This window comes from Rana temporaria, chromosome 8, assembly GCF_905171775.1.
Source record: "Rana temporaria chromosome 8, aRanTem1.1, whole genome shotgun sequence".
NCBI lineage: Eukaryota > Metazoa > Chordata > Amphibia > Anura > Ranidae > Rana > Rana temporaria.
In genome coordinates, this window is record NC_053496.1 from 181967706 (window position 1) to 181991058 (window position 23353).

Sequence of the window (23353 nt, forward strand, 5' to 3'; positions counted from 1 at the left end):
AATAAACAAGAAAGCTCTACACTTTATGATGTGCCCTGAGTCTCGTTTTTTACTAATGATCAGAATTCTACGATGATTGGTGATTGGAATGCGGTCAGTTCATAGAGAGTCATCCCTCTGTCTTTTATTAGTGTAGCACCCTCTAGTGTGCTACTAGATTAGTGCAGGCAAATTTATGTTAGACTCTTATGCCGCGTACACACGATCGGATTTCCGATGGAATTTTTCGTCGAAATTCCGATGAAGCTGACTTTCATCAGTCTTGCCTACACACTATCAGACTAAATTGCGACCATCCAAAACGCAGTGACGTAAAACACTACTACGAGGCGAGGAAAAATGAAGTTCAATGCTTCCGAGCATGCGTTGACTTGATTCTGAGCATGCGTGGATTTTTCTCCGATGGAGTTCCACACAGACAATTGGAATTTCCTATCGTTTTTTTTCCCATCGGAAAAATTTAAAACATGTTCTATTTTTTAACACCGATGGGGAAAAAAGGTCCGATGGGGCCCACACACGATTAACTTTTTCATCAGAAAAAACTTTTGTGTACACGGCATTAGACTTATGTTAGACCAGGGATCCTCAAACTACAGCCCTCCAGCTGTTGCGGAACTACACATCCCATGAGGCATTGTAAAACTCTGACATTCACAGACATGACTGGGCATGATGGGAATTGTAGTTCCTGAACAACTGGAGGGCCGTAGTTTGAAGACCCATGTGTTAGACTGTGAGTCTGAAATTGGGTCAGGATTTACTGCAGGTCAGACTGTATGACTCACCAGGTACCGCCCCCTGGGTCTGGAAATTTGGAGAAACTTCTAGAAGTTAGTGGGTGGGGGCCAGGAGGACTGATCTAAAAACTTGAGGAAACTTGGCCAATCCCCGGGCAGAATGCTTTGGCAGGGTGGCTGAGTCAACCCTTAAATATGGTGGAGCCATGCCAGCAGGGGGGGGGAGGGTTGGGTGGAAGATGGATTGTTGAGGAGACTGTTGTGGCCTAGTAGGGGCCACCTAGGTCTAGAGGAGGCCTTTTCTTGGCTCTGGCTAGATTATGAAGATCCATTCAGCATCACGGTTTGAATAGGATTCTTGCCTGAGAGCTCCTAGTCCGTAAGGGACTTTGCCACTGATCCAAGAGACTTGGTGTTTCTAGCAAGGAAAGAAGTCCAGGATCTTTTCTCTGTACATAGGAAGGGAATTGTCCTCATCTGTTGTTCTTCAAGTCAAGTTGCATAGCTCCCAACTGTCCCTGATTTTGAGGGACAGTCCCTCATTCAGAAGAAGGTCCCTCTGTCCCTTTTTCCCCCCTCAGTTGCTCAGAAACTACAATTCCCATCATGCCTGGTCATGTCTGTGGATGTTGGAGTTTTACAATGCCTCATGGGACGTGTATCAGCTGGAAGGCTGTTGTTTGGAGATCCATCGAAGGCGAAATTATGAAATGTAACTTAGACTACAGTATTTATATTCAACACAAGGTGGAGATCGCACTTATTGTCAGTGGAATGCAAAGACAGGAAGTGATGTCAAGTACAGACAGGAAGTGACGCAAGAGTATATATAGGAAGTTCCGGGTGAGAGGTGAGTCAGGAAGTAGAGAGGAGACATTGCTGTCACTGGCAGCAGAGGAGGTAAGAGGATCTTATTTTACATTGACACGCAGTAATCCTCCATAAAAAAAATAAGGGGCACTCTTTACGTCTGGAGGAAAAGAGAATTAACCTCCACATACGGAAAAAGGCTTCTTTACAATAAGAGCTGTTGAAATATGGAATGGACTCCCTCAAGAACCAGTACTGGGCAGCTCTGTAGATTGTTTTAAAAGTAGTTGTGAAGCACCCTCTAGTGTGCTACTAGTGTGAGTGCAGGAAAATGTATGTTTTGAACCGTGCTTAAAGTGGAGTTCCAAAAATGGAACTTCCGCTTTAAGCACTCCTCACCCCCTTAAATGCCACATTTGGCATGTAATTTATTTGGGGGGTAGTGGGGGCTTTGGTAGGAGTGGGACTTCCTGTCCCACTTCCTACTTCCGCCCAGGGACCGCCTCGGCGACTACTCCGTGACACCGACTCTCTCTCCACCTGTCTCTCACGCTCTCTCTCCGCCGCTCTCGCTCTCTCTCGTTCCACCGCTCTCTCTCGTTCCACCGCTCTCGCTCTCTCTCTCCACCGCTCTCTCTCTCCACCGCTCTCGCTCTCTCTCTCCACCGCTCTCGCTCTCTCTCTCCACCGCTCTCGCTCTCTCGTTCCACCGCTCTCGCTCTCTCGTTCCACCGCTCTCGCTCTCTCGTTCCACCGCTCTCGCTCTCTCTCCACCGCTCTCGCTCTCTCTCTCCACCGCTCTCGCTCTCTCTCTCTCCACCGCTCTCGCTCTCTCTCTCTCCACCGCTCTCGCTCTCTCTCTCTCCACCGCTCTCTCTCTCTCTCCACTGCTCTCTCTCTTTCTCCACCCCCCTCTCTCTCCCGCCCTCTCTCTCTCTCTTTTCTCTCATTCTTTCTCTTTCTCCCTCTACAATTCCCGCACCCTCTCTCTCTCTCTCTCTCTCTTTCGCCAACCACCACGTCTCTGTGTGTCTCTCTCTGTCTATGTCTATTTTATTTTTCTCTATACACAAAGCGCTAGATTCAGGTACGGAATCGTAATTTAGTGCGGGCGTAGCGTATGTTATTTACGCTACGCCTCCGCAACTTAGACGGGCAAGTGCATTATGCACAAAGCACTTGCTCCGTAAGTTGCGGCGGTGTAGCGTAAATGGGCCGGCGTAAGCCCGCCTAATTCAAATGTGGAAGGGGGGCGTGTTTTATGTTAATGTATGATGACCTGACGTGATTGACGTTTTTTACGAACGACGCATGCGCCGTCCGTGTACATATACCAGTGTGCATTGCTCCCAAGTACGCCGCAACAACGTTTTGGTTTTGACGTGAACGTAAATTACGTCCAGCCCTATTCGCGAACGACTTACGTAAAAAATTCAAAAATCGAAGCGGGAACGACCTCCATACTTAACATTGCGTGCGCCTCATAGAAGCAGGAGCAACGTTACGCCGAAAAAGCCTTACCAAAACGCACGTACGTTTGTGAATCGGCGTATCTAGGTAATTTGCATACTCTACGCCGAAAACGACGGAAGCGCCACCTAGCGGCCAGCGTTAATATGCACCCTAAGATACGACGGCATAAGAGACTTACGCCAGTCGGATCTTAGGCTAATGTCGGCGTATCTAGCTTTCTGAATACAGAAAGAAGATACGCCGGCGCAGCTTTGAATTTACGCAGCGTATTTATGGTTACGCCGGCGTAAATCTTTGCTGAATCTAGCCCAAATTATTTTAAAAATAATTTGTGTTATGTTGTAACATATTCAATAAAGCTCCATAGCGCAGCTTGAAGAGCGCTGGTCTTCTTGACCAGGGGTCATGAGTTCGAATCTCACTGGTAATTTTTTATAAAGAAGTGTTATACTTTAAATAACATGTTATAACAGGTAATAATGCCAAAGGTATAATCTATATAATGATCTTTCACACTTTTTCGATATATTTAAAAAAAAATTAAATAAATTGTTTCGATTTTCTATGTACGTTGACAGAGACGTCATCGGTGCATGCTTACGTAATCAATGTGACGCTTGGAACGCTTTTATACCTTTTTGTGAGTAATGCCATCGAAGCTCTGTCCAATCACAGCGGTGGAGCATACGAAAACGGAAGTAACATAAAGAAAGACAATTGCGAAAACAATATGTCTGTCTTTGCCAATTCTGATCATCGTTCTATAGTAAGCATTTGTATGCGATGCATCCAAGCTTATCTTACTTTATTTTTACAAGTTCTATTTAGCTTTACAACATCTTTAATCCACTGTACCAAAATATCACAAATTAATGTGGACTTCTTCGTATCGCAGGTTGATTTTACTATTGTTATTAATTTACAAACCAATTTCAATGTGTTTATAAAATTACATTTTTTTTTTCTTTTTATATTTTACAGAAAAATGCCAAAGTGTATTTTTAAAAAATGCACTCACAAAACAGGGAAAAAAAACATATTTCCCAATATTAAGCTGCATCCGTTTCCGAAAGATCTTGAGAACATTAAGGCGTGGCTTTCTGTTGGAGATTGGACAGAGGAAGTCTTGAAGGAATCTGCCCAATCCATTTTTCTTGATAAAAAGGGTGACCGGTTTCGGATGTGCTCAGTGCATTTTTCTGATGAAAGTTTTTACATGAAAAAAACTAAATTGGTATTAAAACCAAATGCATTACCGACTGTCTTCCCACAGGATAGGTCAATGTCATTACCAAAAAATAAATTGACTGGAAATCCTGACACAGAAGCTTCTAATGTCGTTTTTTCCGAAAACGTAACACCAACACCAAACACACCTACATGCCCTATAGAAGAATCTTTGTGCTGTTGTTCGTGTCATGATTCCCCTTCTGACATAATTCCGAACAAAATTGACTCTGCTACTCAAACGTGTGAAGAAGACTTCAGGTTTTCTCGGTCGGAAAAACCTTACGCGTTTGGTGCAAGTTATCATGACGTTTCTAAGGACCATGACTACACTGTGCATTCACAGCTCGTGGTTCCCCAAACACTCGTTTCAGCACCAGAAAAAATCAGTCTGGCTCAGGACCGACGCCAAATAAATTTTACTCCAATAAAGTGTAATATTACAGAAACCAATTCTGAGATTTCTACCACGGAAGGCATCTGTAGATCAACGCAATTCGAATCTACAGAACAAGTAACGTTCGAAAACCCATCTCCACAATCTGACTCCATTGTGCCCACTGAGTTATGCCGCGTACACGCGGTCGGACTTTTCCCGTCGGAATTTCCGACGGACTTAGATAGAGAGCAGGTTCTCTATTTTTCCATCGGAAATTCCAACAGAGTTTTTCCCGGTCAAAAGTCCGGCCGTGTGTACGCGGCATTGGAGTCGGAGTCTATTGGTGAAGTTTTTTTTGAACGGGAATTAGAAAATTTTGAGAATGAAAGCACTATGGATTTGAAAGTAACATTGGAAAAAACGGTAGATGGAAATAGTACCTTGGATGAAAACGACATTCCTGATCATTCTGCAGTTACAGAAAGTGACGTGTCACAGGCTCGAAATTACGTAATGGAAAAATGTATTGAGAATACACAAGACCAACAAAGTAGCATTATTAACGATCGAAAATTTATTGTTTTTGAATCGGAATTAGACAAACTTCTTACGAAATTGATTTGCCCCACCGAAGACTGTTTTTATATTATTCGAAGTTTAGACAAAGTGATTGTTGGAAGCCTTTTAAAAGTCTATGGAACATGCCCAGACCACCATCACCAAATCATTTGGCAAAGTCAACCGAATATAGCCAATTTTGCTTCTGGAAATGTACTGCCGTCGTCGTCGTCCATAGTCTGCAGTGGTTTTTCTTTTACAAAAGCTAAAGAAATGCTCGACCTGGTAAATATACTTTTTTTTTTTTTTTTAAACTACCTTCCACAAATATTTAAATAAGTTTATTTTTCCTGGTATTGATTTTGTTTGAGAGATGGAGAAAGAAAATTTGAAAGTATTAGGGACAGATCGACATCCTGGAATTCGTTTTGGGAAGCCCATAAGGCGTACATTAGGGGTGAATTAATTTCTATAGGGGCGGGGGAAAAGAAGGCAAGAGAACTAAATATGAAAAATATTACAAAGGAGTTACATGAACTTGAGCAAAAACATAAGGTACAAGGAGAAAAAGAGACGCATTAAAGAATAGTGATTAAGAGGGCCCAACTTAGAGATCTGATGGAACAGGAAACTAGAAAAATATTTAAGAATGTAGTAAAAGAAAGATATAAGTGGGGGAAGAAACCTGGGGAATGTTTGGCTAGAGTATCCAAGGAATAAAAAAAAAAAAAATTGAAGCCCGTCGTAAAACAAATTGTCAACATTTACAGCAATGTATTTCTCCGGTCATCAACCATTTTTAATGGTGCAGTAGGTGAGGAGATGTTAATGTCTTCTGAAAACTATGGACATCTCTCCTTTACCTTTTACCCCACTGACACTGTCTACTGACACCAACCATTGCCCTAATGACACCAACCACTGCCCCAGATCGGTGATAGTGAGTGTGGGGGAATCAAGAAAAACTTGAGTATTACTTCAAACACTATATTGTTTTTTCCAAAAAGGGTAAAATGTACAAGAAAAAAATATATTAAAAAGCTGGCATAAAAACTTCCTAGGCGAACACCCGTGCTTCCGGGGTCACGTGAAGGTGTGGTGATGTCAGTGTGTAGCACCACCCTGACATGTTTCGTCACACGTGATGTTCTCATAGGTGATAACATGGTTCAGGTGATGGTAGTTTTCATATTATGGACCTTTAAAGAAGGGGACACACTCCAAAAGCTTGTCCTGAAAGATTGTATGTTAGTGCAAATAAAAAAGTATCATGGACAGTACTCAATTGTTTCTGTAGGTAATAACATCAGAGATTGTTGATCCAGGGAATATTCAAATGCTTTTGGAAGAGAAGAAAGAAATGTTTTTCACAGTTGGCTCAATTTGCACCATGATTTACAGAGGTTTTTGCTTTCCTCTAAGTCAACTGTAGGTATAGGATAGTGCATATGAAGATTTTCTATTCATTTCTTTTTCTATTGGTCAAAAAAGTATTTTCAATCTTTTTTTCCAAGTCATTTATCCACCGTGAGGAGAGGGAGAATTTAAAAGGACACAAGGATCTCTACAAGGACGTCATAATGGAGAATCAGCCGCCCCTCACATTACCGGGTAAGAGGAGAGTTTATTGTAAAGGAGAGAGCAGTACGGAGGCTCCACCTAGATCCCCCGTCATCTGATAAACACATAGAAACAATGTATTCAGTCAGTGTGTGTGTTTCCTACAGATGGATCCAGTAATGGGAACCCACCAGAGAGATGTCCCCGTCCTCTGTATTCCTGGTATTCCACACAGGAAGGTCACATCATCCCTCACCATCATCAGGTAGGTGAAGATGGATATTAAAAAACGTAAAAGTGACCTGACTGTATGAAAATATATTCCACTTTTAGGTATAAGGTTATTTGTGCTCACATTTTAAAGAAATGATTGCCTGCTATTTCTTTTTTCTTTGTTCAGAATGAAAATCTTATTGGTATAATAGATGAGGTTAAAGAGGAAGAAGAGATGTATGTGATTGGTGATCAGCAGCTTAAGGAGGAGGTTGGGATGATGGACAAAGTTAAAGAGGAGGAATCTTCTCAAGACATCAGCACAGGTGAGTGATGACCACTAAATGCAAACACTGTTCAGGTATTTGGATTGATGTTTGAGGATCTGTAGACCCATCTCTACAAGGACGTTATGATGGAGAATCAGCTGCCCCTCATATCACCGGGTAAGAGGAGACTTTATTGTAAAGAAGAGAGCAGTACAGAGGCTCCACCTAGATCCCCCCATCATCTGATAAACACATAGAAACAATGTATTCAGTCAGTGTGTGTGTTTCCTACAGATGAATCCAGTAATGGGAACCCACCAGAGAGATGTCCCTGTCCTCTGTATTCCCAGCTAACAGTGGGGCCCAAACTGTAGGGTGGTTCACATTATTGTAAAGAGAGAGCAGTACAGAGGCTCCACCTAGATCCCCTATCATCTGATAATCACATAGAAACAATGTATTCAGTCAGTGTGTGTGTTTCCTACAGATGGATCCAGCAATGGGAACCCACCAAAGAGAGGTCCCCTTCCTCTGTATCCCCGTGATTCCACACAAGTCAATATTAAAGAAGAGATAAAAGAGGAGGATAATGAGGAGGCAGAGTTTCGAAAAGGACCAAAGAAGCGGTACCAGGACACCATGGAGGAGTCATCCAGCTACAGAAACCAACCAGAGAGATGTTCCCGTCCTCTGTATTCCCGGGATTCCACACAGGAAGGTCACACCATCCCCCACCATCATCAGGTAGATGAAACTTAGCATGTATAATTCCATACTTTGACAGAACATATGTCTATGTGAACTTTTTCCTTTTAATAAGTATATTCTGTTATCTTTGGGGTTTAGGGTAAAGAACCAAAGTATATCACAGTAAAAGAGGAAGAAGAAGAGATGGTGAGTGGAGATCAGCAGTCTATGGAGGAGGGTTGTCCTCTGTATTCCTGGGATTTCACCCAAGAAGATCACAATTTTAAAGAGAATGATCAGGTAGATGGGACTGGCGAAAAAGAACTTGAAAATAGTTCTATGAGAGAACATTCTTCTACGTCATCTCTTGTTTCTTTTCTATCATCTTTGGGGTTTAGGGTGAGGAACGGAAAGACCTCAAAGTTGAGGGTAAAGAGGAAGAAGAAGAAAGGTTGGTGAGTGGAGATCAGCAGTCTATGGAGGAGGGGGAGATGATTATGAATAGTAAACAAAGGGAATCTTCTCTACATAAGGACACAAGTAAGTCAAACACGAAATGTGTATAAAATATGTATTTACATTGTTGGGTTGAGACAAATTTCCCAACTTCTTCATCTCCAGCTTTATGATCCATCTTCATCCATGCCTACAAATTGAATGCACTGATACAGATACAGTAGATAGCTTGTGTTTCGTTTTTTTTTTTGTGACCCCCGATGTCTCATTAAAGAGGACCTGTCATCCTTATTTCTATTACAAGGGATGTTTACATTCCATGTAATAGGAATAAAGGTGATAAATAAAGTGGGGGGGGCAGTGTAGAAAGTCAAAATTGGAGGGAAATGGAGAGATTTGGGGATTTTGTGACCCCCGATGTCTCAATAAAGAGGACCTGTCATCCTTCTTTACATTAGAAGAGATGTTTACATTTCTTGTAAAAGTGATAAAAAAGGGGGGGGGGTGTGACAGTATGGAAACAAGAAAACTAAAAAGTTCTTTTTTTTTCTAAAGCAAAAGATTAAAAAAAAAAATGTTTGCTTTTTATAGGTAAAGGAGAGATTTTATTATTTTCTTTTTTTACCCAATATCTTTTCACGAAGAGGACCTGTCATCCCTGTGTGTGTGTGTGTATAATATAATGTTTGGGGGTTCTAAGTACATTTTTAACAAAAGAAAACTGATTTAAACTTGTTATCACAAAGTGTCAGAAAAGGCCGGGTCTTCAAGTGGTTCATGATTGGTTTTCTTACAGATGGACGCTTTATTCTGAATACCTCAGAGGGAGATCCAAGTTTACCTCAAAAATTCAAGACAGAAGATGATGATATCACACAATGTTCTCCAGGAGAAGATCCCATTATTCCAACCGCACATAACAGACCTTCCCATCTGGAGGGATCAATGGATCCTTCTAATCCTGAGGAACCTTCTGATAAGTCCCATACTATGACATCAGATGTCCATCTGTTCCATACTATGACATCAGATGACCATCTATCCCATACTATGACATCAGATGTCCATCTAAGATCAATGGATCCTTCTAATCCTGAGGAACCTTCTAAACAATCCCATACTATGACTTCAGATGTCCATCTAAGTTCTCACAGTGCCGATCAATCAACACATCCACCCAAATCCAAGGAGTCTTCTTTATATAACAGGAGTCACATGGGAGAGCGTCCTTTTTCATGTTCCGAGTGTGGGAAATGTTTTGCTACCAAAGGAACACTTGTTCGACACCTAAACATTCACACAGGAGAGCTTCCTTTTTCATGTTCAGAGTGCGAGAAATGCTTTTTTGACAAAGAAACGCTTGTTAGACACCTAAACATTCACACGGGAGAGCGTCCTTTTTCATGTTCAGAGTGCGGGAAATCTTTCAGTAAAAAAGAAAAACTTCTTGGACACCAGAAAAGTCACACGGGTGAGCCTCCCTTTTCATGTTCTGAGTGCCGGAAATGTTTCACTACGAAAACGGGCCTTCATAGACACCAGTCAGTTCATACTGGTGAGCGTCCTGTCAGAATGTTTATACTGAAATAATAAAATAGTATTGTATTTATGAAAGTATGCAAATCTTGTTTTGGCAGATTTTTAATTTTCCCAACACTACAAACAAGAAATTCAAGTTCGTTTATCCGTGCTATTTTGAAGACAAGTCACACAAATGATATGCTCAAAATATATATTTATTAACTAAAAATACAGTGCAAACTAATATCAGGTATATTTCGTGATACTTGCTGGTTCTTGCCGAGTAGACCGAGCGTGTGTACGAGGCTTCAGATCCCTGGAAATGTCTATTTCATGCGATGGGGGGGATCAAGGAAGAAGTACAGAGCAGCACTTACCCCATTTCTGTTGAACACAGCGAAAGCACGAATCCCGAAGCATTGGTATAACAGGCGCTTCTGCTGGCGCCGTAGTGCGTTCCGCGCTGGAACGCATACGGTGCCCGCGCGATGACGTCATCGCTGGGCACCGTGTGCGTTCCAGCTTGGAACGCGGAAGTGAGTCGCAAATTAGTGCTATGCACTACACCTGCCGGGGGACCTATAAACAGAACAGTGTGCGGACTGCACAGTGTTCTGTTATTGTCGGCGGTAGCCGGCTTGCCTACAGGCCACCTACAGACACTACCCTTCCTAACCTGGAAACCATCCATCCCTGAACTGGAGGCAATCCCACTCCTGGAGCTCCGCTGCTAGCCTCGCTAGAGTTGCTGCGGACACCCCAAGCTACCCCCCACCAGGAGACCCTCCATAGAATAATCCCATTGCTGCTGAACTACAACAAGACTTCCTCTGCAAACGGATAAGCAGCCATTGTTTCACTTGTAGTGCCTTTAGAATTCATCTACTACACATACTGCTTTAATCAATTGCTGTGTTGAACTCTGGCTTGCTAAGTGCTACCATACAGCTTGAGATTGTCTATTGTGTTCTTGGCTGCTTACTGTGGAGTAGAGGTGCAACGGATCACAGTTGATCTGTGATCCGAACGGGTCACCCCCTTCGGATCGGAACACACTGTGATCCGCGGATTGCCACGGCTCCGGAGCTAGGCCGAAGCCGCGGCCTTTCCTAACGTTATGGCCGCGGCTTCGGCCTACCCCCGGGGCCGCGACCATAACGCTAGGAAAGGCCGCGGCTTCGGCCTAGCTCCGGAGCCGCAGGAATAACATTAGGAAAGGCCGCGGCTTCAGCCTAGCTCCGGAGCCGCGGCCATCTTGGTACACCCAGCGGCAGCCCTCCTCCGTTTACACCCACAGAGGAGGAGCCCGCACTCGTGGGACACACCACTCGGGGAGTGTCTGTACTACCTGAGGGGGGGTGTCTTTCCTAAGGGGGGGGTTTCTGTCGGTACTACCTGAAGGGGTGGGTCTCTGTACTGAGAGGAGGGGGGGTCTCTGTACTGAGAGGAGGGGGGGTGTCTGCACCGAGGGGGTAGGTACTATAGTTGGTGGGGGGGAGAGATGTAGATATTCCAGTGGGGGGGAGATGTGGATATTACAGTGGGGGAGAATTTTTTTTTTTTTGCCGATCCGAAAAATTATCTGATCCGTGACTCCTGATCCGAGGAACGATCCGAACTGTGAGTTTTTTGATCCGTTGCACCCCTACTGTGGACTATCTTAAAGGGACATACACTCTCAAGTTACCTGAGCTATAATTAATTCCCTCTCTTATGCAACTATCCGTTGCCTACAGTATTCTCAATTGCTACGTGCTTGACATAAGTGTTACTTGTTTATGGGGCCATGCCCTAAGTTACTGCACATGTGCGCCTTATCTTTTCTATACTAAGGGTTGAGGTATTTCATACCTGCTCCCTTAGCGAACTAATGCATTCTTTACGTTAAAAAGATATAATGTAGAGAACCCCCAAACTCCTGTTTGTGTGGAGTGACGCCTGGGGTCCCGTCCTGATAATCACTTGCATAAGAGAAGTGCATTGGAATCTTCACGTGTATCGTATACTTTTAAACGCTACGGTTTGGTCGCATGTTGTAATACGTCCAGCCTTAGTAACTCAACGCATTCATATATGTGAGAGATGATGTAGAGAACCCCCAAACTCCTGTTTGTGTGGAGTGACGCCTGGGGTCCAATACTGAATTCTCACATAACATGGGGAGGTGCATCGAATTCTTTCCTTTAAACCGCAGTTGTGGTTCACTCCTGTTCGCCAGAGCCGTTACAATTGGAAACTAAAGGAAGTGCCAAGGATTAGGGAATGGTTTAGGGAAGTAGACAGAACGAGGATAATGGAAGAATTAATATGTCTCCAAAAGGATGTAGAAATAAGATTTCAGGGCACATGGGGGAAATGGAATTTAAGCAGTCTCCGGTCTATTTGGGAATTGTGGGGGAAGCACATAGGGGCTGGTTCACCGGTAACCTTCCTATGCACTACCCCTACTCTGTGGAAGTGATGGGGGTGGGGAGGCCTACCTCCCCATTTTTATTTTTTTCCCTCACAGAGGATAGAGAGCTCCGCCTCTCGAAAATAAGGACGGACACAGAAAATATTTGGACAGGTTTTTATAGGGGAAAGAGATGCACATAAAGATTTTGGTTCATCGGCGGTGTAGCGGTCACCACCGTTTACGACCTTCCATCCCAGTCACGACAGCTTATCGACACTCCAACCAACAGGACCCGATCCATAAGAATTCCCCCCAGACACGAGACACACAGCTCTGTGCTTCTGGTTTCAAATGTAAAGATACTTTAATGGTTTCTTCTCAGCTTTTTATACAGAACAAGGCATTAAAGCAACAATGAGATCTCCACCCCCCTAATCACACACTAAGGCTAATAACTAAACATTCCTTAATTAACAGCATAACAAACAAAACACCTTCACACACTGAGTTCCCTAGGCAGACGTTCCGTCTCCGCATACAGCTTGACACCTATTCACACCTCTGAGCATCAATAGGCTTTAGACAGTGTTATCACACATAAACAGTATTTAGCATGCATAATTAGAGTTCTGGGAGCAGACCTGGGTTAACACCTTTACACAAGGACAATGGAATGTCTTCCAGGCCCTGACTCAATTAGCATGTCACTAGTCAGGGCTAATCATAGAATGAGTCACTATTGACTGGTTGGGCCAACATCTTGCAGTATCTCAAAATCCTGCAATACGAACTATCAGTGATGTCCTATCTCATGTAATACATGAATTATGATTCACTTGCCACCCCATGCCCAAAAGGCACAGGGTGGACTCAGACCCAAGAGTTATCAGTGACGCTGACACAGGAGTATCCCCCATCCTCACAAAGTCTCTGGGTGTTCCGGGTCATTCCGTTACAGACAGAGGTTTTTTTTTTTCACAATTTGATGGAGGACAGTAATGGGGACAGGTATAATATCTCCCTTCTTTCCCCTTAGAGATAAATAAACACGGGTAAAGAAATGGGATAAAGGTATACACATAAAGAGGGGTAACCATGTGCGGGTATGTGTAAATATGCATGCTCGGATATGTTTTTCCCTTCTTCCACTCCACATCCCTTTTTTTCACAATTTGAAGAAGTGAAAGTATTTACGAAACGCGTCGAGTAAAAAAGACGCATTCATCTCCCATATTACAGTCTTGTTGGTGATGTAAAGCGTGTACTTGAAAAATATACCAGCTTGATGTACAGTATATATTGTTACGTCTAACCCATTGTCTTGATATTTCAAACATCCTTTATATGTACTTTATACATTTATGTGTCCAATCTTTGTACATGGAAGAAAAAAAGAGAAGAGGATGACAGAAAACAAGATGGATGGATAGCATCATCGAAAAACAACGAATATGAAGTTAAGCAAGCTCCGGGAGGCAGTGGAGGACAGTGCACACTATGGTCCATGAGGTCACGAAGAGTCGGATACCACTAAACGACTGAACAATGTTATATGTGGGGATGGAGGCATGATAGATTAAAGCGGTTGTATGCCCAAAAAAACCTGTAAGGTAAAGGCATAATGAGCTAGTATGCACTGCAATGCAATACTTACCTTAAAACGAAGCTCCCACAGGGCCGCCCGGTCAGCTGACATGTTCCCTCTGCGTTTCTTCCAGGTTCACGGCTACGGCGCTGTGAGTGGCCAGAGCCAGAGCCACAATGACGTCACTTGCGCGCATGTGCAAGGGAGCACGATACGCTGGACTGTCGCTGGACCTTTTCTGTGCATGCGCCACTGACGTCAGCGCCTGCATGCAAGCTGAATATCTCCTAAGCCGTACAGGTTATTATAGGCTTACCTGTAGGTAAAAATGACCAAGGGGACAATACAACCGCTTTAAGCACCCGGTCACGGTTCTTTACTACAATTGGTCTTTTGTTAGGGAGTCGTAGAGTTTAGAAAGCCCGTTTCCACACGTGTGCCAATTGCTGTTGCCGCTAATCTGTCACTTGTACTTCCTCAGACCAGCAGGTACATATAGTCAGGGCTAAGTTCTTTGGAGGTGGGGATCTGTCTCAAGGAGAGCAAAGACGACACATGAAGGGTTCCAGGATCACCGAAACAAGATTTTTGACTACAGGATGTCTTTCCCTTCTCCATCATCATAATTGGTAAATATACACTATTGTTTGTTGCTAGATATAATGTTTAACCACTTCAATACAGGACATTTTCACTCCCTTCCTGCCCAGAGCAATTTTTCGGTTTCAGCGCTGTCGCACTTTGAATGACAATTGCATGGTCATGCAATTACACACACAGAACCACACTCCTGCCGTGATTGCGGTAGGTGCCCAGCGGACATTGCGGCCAACGGGCACGCGCACCAGGTCTCGAGCGATGCCGCGGGCACGCGTGCGCCCCCTAGTGGAAGTGAAGCAAAGGACGTCATATGACGTCCACCCCGGAGGGAGAGGCAGTTCCTGCCAACGTCATATTACTATGGCTTGGTAGGGAACTGGTTAAATATAAAATGATGACTGAAACATGAAAAAAATAATTCTTTCCCTGCATAGAATAAAAAATCTTCCTTGAAGAAGACCATAAATAGAAGTGTCAAAACGTGTAGGAGTATCATGTGGAGGACCACGTTGCAGTTATAATGCTAATAACGGGTTTCATTCAAATGTGTAGTCTCATTATGATTGGTGGGTATGCTATTTTCATGTAAATGTCAGAGCTCACGTTTTACAACTTTCATGAAATTGTTAATTTCTTTTTGATGAAATAAAATAATTTTAATCAACAAATTTGAATATTCTTCTTGGCTGCTAAAAAAACCCAGTGAGGGAATTCTCCATTTTATCAAATTAAAACATCATTATAAAACAGTAAAATATACCATATATTCATATGAAGATTTTCATGTTTAACCTGTGTATGTAATCATCGATATATCCTAATAGGAGAATGGACGGACCACGAGGCAGAGGGAAAAATTATGGAACGTAACATAGACTGCGGTATTTGTATTCAACACAAGGTGGCGATCTCACGTATTGTCAGTGGAATGCAAAGACAGGAAGTGATGTCAGGTACAGACAGGAAGTGATGTCAGGTACAGACAGGAAGTGATGCAAGAGTATATATAAGAAGTTCCGGGTGAGAGGTGAGTCGGGGAGTAGGGAGGAGACATTCTGGAAGTGGCGGCAGAGGACTCGAGGTAAGAGGATAAACTGGTGACTGGTGAAGAGCCGGCTGGGTAGACTGGTGAAGAGTATTTACAAGGGAGTTAGAAGTACTTCATGATGCAGTCTACTTTCCTGGCTGTGTAGGAGTTACCCGTGATCGGCGGTGACAGCAGGGACGTGGAGCTCTGTGTGTAATGATGAGGTGTAAACACAGAGCTTCCACGTCCTGTCAGGGAGAGAGGAGACCAATGCTGTGTCCCTTGTACATAGGGACACAGCATCGGTCACCTCCCCCAGTCAGTCCCTCCACACACAGTTAGAACACGCCCAGGGTACACATTTAACCCCTTCCTCACCCCCTAGTGTTAACCCCTTCCCTGCCAGTCACATTTATACAGTAATCAGTGCATTTCTATAGCACTAATCGCTGTATAAATGTGAATGGTCCCAAAATTGTGTCAAAAGTGTCCGATATGCCCTCCGCAATATCGCAGGCCTGACAAAAAAAAATAAAAAAATCGCAGATCGTCGCCATTACTAGTAAAAATAAATCATAAATCTATCCCCTATTTTGTAGGCGCTATAACTTTTGCGCAAACCAATCTATATACGCTTATTGCGATTTTTTTTTTTCTTCTTTTTTTTAACAAAAATATGTAGAAGAATACGTATCGGCCAAACGGAGGAATTTTTTTTTTTTAATTGGGATATTATTATAACAAAAAGTAAAAAATATTGGGCCAGATTCAGATAGAATCGCCTATCTTTAGGCGGGCGTATCGTATCTCAGATACACTACGGCGCCGTGACTTAGTGAGGCAGGTCCCGTATTCAGAAAGAACTTGCGTCCTAAGTTACGGCGGCGTAGTGTAAATGGGCCGGCGTAAGCCAGCCTAATTCAAAGTAGGCATGTAGTGGGCGTGTTGTATGTTAATGACTCGTGACCCCACGTAATTGACGCTCCTAACGAACGGCACATGCGCCGTCCGTGAAAGTATCCCAGTGCGCATGCTCCAAATTACGCCGCAAATAGTCAATGCTTTAGACGTGAACGTAACTTACTCACAGCCCTATTCGCGTACGACTTACACAAACGACGCAAAATTCTACGCTGTCCCGACGTCCATACTTAACATTGGCTACGCCTCATATAGCAGGGGTAATTTTACGCCGAAAAAAGCCTTACGTAAATGACGTAAATCGATGCGCCGGGCGCATGTACGTTTCTGAATCGGCGTATCTAGCTCATTTGCATATTCTACGCGTAAATCTATGGAAGCGCCCCTAGCGGCCAGCGTAAATATGCACCCCAAGATACGACGGCGTAGGAGACTTACGCCGCTCTTATCTAGGCAACAGTGAGGCGTATCTGATTCTGTGAATCAGGCGCAGAGATACGACGCCTCACACTCAGAGTTACGACGTAGTATCTGGAGATACGCCGTTGTAACTCCTTTCTGAATCTGGCCCATTGTGTTTTTTTTTTTTTTGTGTCTTTTTTTGTTTATAGCGCAAAAAATTAAAATCGCAGAGATGCTCAAATACCACCAAAAGAAAGCTCTATTTGACATTTCTAAAGGAAAAAAAGTAATGAATTGTTGGGTCCTGGCAATACAGATAAAACTCATTGAAAAAAACGGCATGGGTCTCCCCCCCAGTCAATTACCAGGCTCTTTGGGTCTGGTATGAATATTAAGAGGAACCCCCGAACCAAAATGTAAAATAAAATTGTGTGGGGGTCCTCCCAAATTCCATACCAGGCCCTTCAGGTCTAGTATGAATTTTTAGGGGAACCCTGCGCTAAAATAAAAAAACGTTGTGGGGTTACCCCAAAAAAATCCATACCAGACCCTTATTCGAGCACGCAACCTGGCAGGCTGCAGGAAAAGAGGGGGGCGAGAGAGCCTGAACCGTACCAGGCCACATGCGCTCAACATATTAACATGGGGGGGATGGGTGCTTTGGGCCAGGGGGGGCTCTGCGCCTCCCACCCCAAAGCACCATGTTCCCATGTTGATGGGGACAAGGGCCTCATCTCCACAACCCTTGCCCAGTGGTTGTGGGGGTCTGCGAGCATGGGGGGCCCTATCGGAATCTGCAAGCCCCCTTTAACAAGGAGACCCCCAGATCCAGCCCCCCTATGTGAATTAGTAAAGGGTGTACCCCTACAATTTCACCCAAAAAAGTGTCAAAAATTGTAAAAAAGACAGGAGACACTTTAGGACAAGTCCTTAATTAAAAAAGTCCAGCGATGTCCATTCAACTCACTCTGCCTCCATAGGCGGCTCCCGCCGACTGACGCGTCTCCCACTGTGACAGCTGTTATATTGCTGAGGGCGGGGCCACCCGGTGACAAAACCGGATGACCCCCCCCCTCTGATGCCACTGGGTTTCACCGCAGAGCTTCCCCTGCCCCAAAGCACCCCCCCCATGTTAAGGGCATGTGGCCTTTTACGGTTCAGGAGGGGGGCCACTCTCTCGTCCCCCCCTCTTTTCCTGCAGCCTGCCAGGCTGCGTGCTCAGGTAAGGGTCTGGTATGGATTTTTGGTGCAGGATTCCCCGTAATATCCATACCAGACCTGAAGGGCCTTATAATGGACTGAGGGGGAACCCATGCTGTTTTTTCAATTACTTTTATCTGTATTGCCTTGACCCGACAATTCATTATAACCGCAAGTGATTTTAAATTTTTTTTCCCTTTTTTCCTTTCATTTTGTGCAGGGACTGTTCTAAACATGGGAAAAATGCGCCACTTTACAGGAATACTATAGACACCCCCCAGGTACAAAACTTAAACTGAATATTTCACTCTCATTGTTTCACTTTAAGCATTATTAAAATCACTGATCTCGAAAAAACTGCTGTTAAAAAAAAAAAAAAAAAATTAATACATGTCCCCTGGGGCAGGACCCGGGTCACCAAACGCTTTTTATGGCAATAAATTTCCCGGAAATCTTTTTTTTTCACGTTCGCGTCCCATAGACTTTAACGGTCTTCGCGTGTTCCGGTGAACACATTTTTTGCCTGTTGGCAAGTTATGGTGCGAACCGAACCGTGGGGGGGAGTCAGATGTTCGGCTCATCCTTAGTGATAACATTTTTGAGGTGATTGTAGCCGTATTATGGACCTTGAAGAAGGGGACACACCCCCCGAAAGCATGTCCTGAAAAATTGTATGTTAGTGCAAATAATGAAAATAATGGTGGGAAGTTCTCAATTGTTTCTGTAGGTAATAACATCAGAGATTGTTGATCCAGGGAATATTCAAATGCTTTTGGAAGATTAGAAACAATTTGGCTCAATTTGGACCGTAACTTACAGAGGTTTTTGCTTTCCTCTAAGTCGACTGTTTGTATAGGATTATGCATATGGAGATTTTCTATTTATTTTTCTATTGGTCAAAGAAGTCTTTTCAATCTTTTTTTTTTTCCCCAAGTCATTTATCCAACTTGAGGAGTGGGAATATTTAGAAGGACGCAAGGACGTCATGATGGAGAATCAGCCGCCCCTCACATCACCGGGTAAGAGGAGACTTTATTGTAAAGGAGAGAGCAGTATGGAGGCTCCACCTAGATCCCCCATCATCTGATAAACACATAGAAACAATGTATTCAGTCAGTGTGTGTGTGTTTCCTACAGATGGATCTAGTAATGGGAACCCACCAGAGAGATGTCCCCATCCTCTGTATTCCCAGCTAACAGTGGGGCCCAAACTGTAGGGTGGTGCACATTATTGTAAAGGAGAGAGCAGTACGGAGGGTCCACCTAGATCCCCCATCATCTGATAAACACATAGAAACAATGTATTCAGTCAGTGTGTGTGTGTTTCCTACAGATGGATTCAGCAATGGGAACCCACCAGAGAGAGGTCCCCTTCCTCTGTATCCCCGGGATTCCACACAAGTCAATATTAAAGAAGACATAAAAGAGGAGGAGGATGATGTAATGGAGGAGGCAGAGTTTCGAAAAGATCACACCTATAAAGAGAACGATCAGGTAGATGGGACAGGAGAAAAAGAACTCGAAAATAGTTCTATGAGAGAACATTCTTCTATGTAATCTCTTGTTTCTTTTTTATCATCTTCGGGGTTTAGGGTGAAGAACTGAAAGTCATCAAAGTTGAGGATAAAGAAGAAGAAGAGAGGTTGGTGAGTGGAGATCAGCAGTCTATGGAGGAGGGGGAGATGATTATGGAAAGTAAACAGGAAGAATCTTCTCTACATCTGGACACAAGTAAGTCATAAACACTAAATGCCGAAACACTTCACATTATTATATAATTATACGAGTATAAAATCTGTATTTAGGTGCCGGATTGTTGGGTTGAGACAAATTTCCCAACTTCTTCATCTCCAGCTTTATGACCCATCTTCATCCATGCCTACAAATTGAATGCACTGATACATATACAGTACATACCTTGTGTTATATTTCGTTGTTTCTTTTCGTGGCCCCAGATCTCTCTATGAAGAGGACCTGTCATCTTTATTTCTATTAGGGCCCTTTCACACATGCGGACCCTTGCCTGGAGAGAAGAGACAGTGCCTGGAGAGAAGAGACAGTGCCTGGAGAGAAGAGACAGTGAAAATGGCCAGAGATGTGTCCCATGAACGGCTCATCCAACTTGTCCATGTCAGGCCTGCTTTATGGGACAAAAGAAGCGCAGAATACAGTGACCGAAACACCATTAGTGTAAAGTGGGAAGAAATTTTTAAGGAGGTCACACCGAACTGGTTGTCGCTCAGCAGTAAACAGCGACGCATACGTGGTAAGCAGTTTGTGGGATGGGGGGTGGGTTGGCATGGTTAAACTTGTAGTCCACCTATATGTCAGCATCCATATGCCTGCCACAAGTTGTGGATTGTCCACTTGCCACGTCACCTGCCACAAGTTGTGGATTGTCCACTTGCCACGTCACCTGCCACAAGTTGTGGATTGTCCACTTGCCACGTACGTCACCTGCCACAAGTTGTGGATTGTCCACTTGCCACGTACGTCACCTGCCACAAGTTGTGGATTGTCCACTTGCCACGTCACCTGCCACAAGTTGTATATAGGTAAAACTGACAAAAACAGTTTTTAAAAACCACTGTATTCCAAATATGGGTTTCAAATAGTATACGTACATGTTGGAGTTCTATGAGTTCATTGTGTCTACTGTTCCTATGCAGGTGATAAAATCATAACAAGATGGCGATCCCTCAGAGACCGGTATAGGCGGGAGCTCAAAGAGGAGGCTAAAGAGAGTCGGAGCAGAGCTGGATCGTCCCAAAAAAAAAAAAGCCCCTTTTTTGAGATGCTGGATTTTTTGAGAAGTGTAATGGACTTAAGAAGGTAAATAAATAAATTATTTATCCCCTATATTAAATTTGTTGGCCTAGTAAACTCCAAATAGGAAGTAAACCCTATCCAAAAAAAAAAAAAAGAACCCTACAAGACAAAGGCATAATAGCTCATTATGAATTACTTACTTGAGATCGAAGCCCCCACAGTGATCTTCTTTCCCCTCCTTCGTCGCCGCCATCACTCCTGGAGTGACTTCTGGGTATTGCGGCTCCGGGGTTGTGATTGGCCGTAGCCGCGATGACGTCATGCGCGTGGGAGCCACCAGTCACGGCACGATCGCCTTCAGAAATGGCACGCCTAGTCAGGCACCGTTGTCTACGTGTTTTCTGCAAATATCTCCTGAACCGTGTAGGAGATATTTCTTGCACCTACAGGTAAGCCTTAATCTAGGCTTAATTGTAGGTAAAAGTGGTCTGTAGGGTTTACCACAACAGTAATCACACACATGGATCTATTTATTGTAATAACTCTTCTGTACTGACCTGTAATCCATCTATCAACGAATATTTACAGTACCACCAGCAAAATTTCGGAAACAGAAGAGGAGGGGAATGCAGAGGATACCCAGCAAGCACCAGAGGAAGAGATGGGATTTGGAGATAACCAGCCAGGTCCAGAAGAAAACCCGTCTTCCCACCAGCCAGGTCCAGAAGAAAACCTGTCTTCCCAATCGGCAGCAACAGCCACGCTTCAAAGACAACGTGTGCCTGTAAGTATCCTATATAAAATGCCTCATGTTGAAATGTTGACAAAACAAAAGGTGCTAATAAATGTTCCACCCCTCAGATTCGTTCTGTTGGAGCTACCGCATCGAAAGGCAGTAAACGACGTGGAAAAAAAAAAACATGACATGGATGGAACCATGTTGACGTTCATGGAGGAGATGAGGGGAATGCGAAGGGCTGATACCAACGACCCATTTTCTGACCCCAATAACGAGGATGCTACTTTTTTGAGAAGTTTGTACCACCATCTTCAAAAAGTCCCCACTCCTCGGAAAATGGATGTCCAACTGGCAATCTTCAATTTCACTGCTGTGTGTATAAGAGCTGCAATGTCCGGTGATCCCATGCCAACAGTCATTAACCCTCTCCAACGCCCATACCATAGTGAGCAAGCTCCACCACCTACTTTTCATCATCCATACCACCCTGGGCATTATCCCCCATCACCACCGTGCACCAGCCACCACTGCCCAAAATGTTGTACCCCCACCCCATGTGGCACCCACCTATGAGTCCTCCAGTTCCCAGGCCACTTCATATGGCAATTCCTCCCAGTCATCCAATCCCTATTCCACTTCCCCCAGTCCTTATTATCAGGACCTTTTAAGGAATCCCCATTTTAAGTTGCCCCGTTTGAGTTGGCCACCAAGTTTGCACACATCTCAAGAGTGATTTAGTCACCTCCATGTATGAAGGGACTAGGTTAAGGCGGGGGGACGTTGCTTGTGTAACCCAGCTTAGAGCTCTGGAAACCCTTTTTCCAGCTTCCTCTGCCTCTTGTATGTGCAAGGCAACCTGTGTCCTAGGGGCGCAGGGTAACAGAGAACCCCCGTAGGAGTCCTCTGTGGTTCTTGGTCACCCTGTGCCCCTAATAGACACAAAGGGTAACTTGCACATGAAGAGGGGCCGTGGTAGCTGGAAAAAAGGGTTTTCAGTGCTCTCTAAGGTAAGCTGGGTTACACAAGCCTGGAATCCTGCTCATGTTCTACAATTCCCATCTCTACTCTGGCTCTTGATCTGTATCCTCTGACCATGTTTTGTGTATTTTATGTTATATTTGTTTGTGCAGTTTAATATATTTTGTGATATATGTTGCGGCCACTTATTGCCTATGACATTAATAAAGATAATTGACTGCATGGAAAAGTTAATTTTATTATTGTACTCTATATAAACCAAAAGCAACTGATACAAAAGAATGTGATGGTCGTAGGGTCAGTGATGATGACACTAGGAGAATGAAAACTACAAGCTTTTTAATCATACACTGATAGAAGTCACAAGACTGCTATACTGCTAACGAGAAAAAGTAGTATTTGTTTAAACTATTGTGTAACGGTCACCACCGTTTACGATTTCCCATTCCATCAACCACGACAGCTTATCTGACACTCCACAATCTAGCAGACACGATCCATCCCATTTCCCAGAATGAATGAGACACGCACAGCTCTGTTCACTGGTTTCAAAATGTATGAACACTTTTAATGGTATCTTAGCTTTCTTATATACAGTACAGGCATGTTAAAGTTAATCAAAGGAACTCTCCACCCACACATCACACAATGGGGCTTCAATCACATTCTTTTAGATAATGACATCCAGTTGAGCTAATCATTAGTCATCCCCCAGACGTCCCGTCTCCGCATTTAGAGGGGTTAATTACTACAGCTTGACAAGTTCCCCTCACCTGTTACACAAAACGCATTCCTTTACTAAACATAATTGACATGCTAATTCCATACCCCTGAAAGGAGACAT

General features: G+C 43.8%; 2 protein-coding genes across 2 annotated transcripts in view; one reads left to right on the forward strand and one right to left on the reverse strand.

Moving 5' to 3' along the window:
• LOC120910202 (gastrula zinc finger protein XlCGF26.1-like) overlaps window positions 1-23353 on the reverse strand; it is a 1148070-nt gene that overhangs the window by 650842 nt on the left and 473875 nt on the right. The window lies entirely within an intron of this gene.
• Window positions 5023-22731, forward strand: LOC120909808 (golgin subfamily A member 6-like protein 22). The gene is made up of 9 exons (XM_040321538.1): window positions 5023-5472; window positions 7148-7286; window positions 7717-7921; window positions 19367-19517; window positions 19616-19754; window positions 20020-20289; window positions 20693-20855; window positions 21381-21576; window positions 21654-22731. Exons 1-9 carry the CDS (start codon window positions 5023-5025, stop codon window positions 21714-21716), a joined length of 1776 nt encoding a protein of 591 aa, XP_040177472.1. The 3' UTR covers window positions 21717-22731.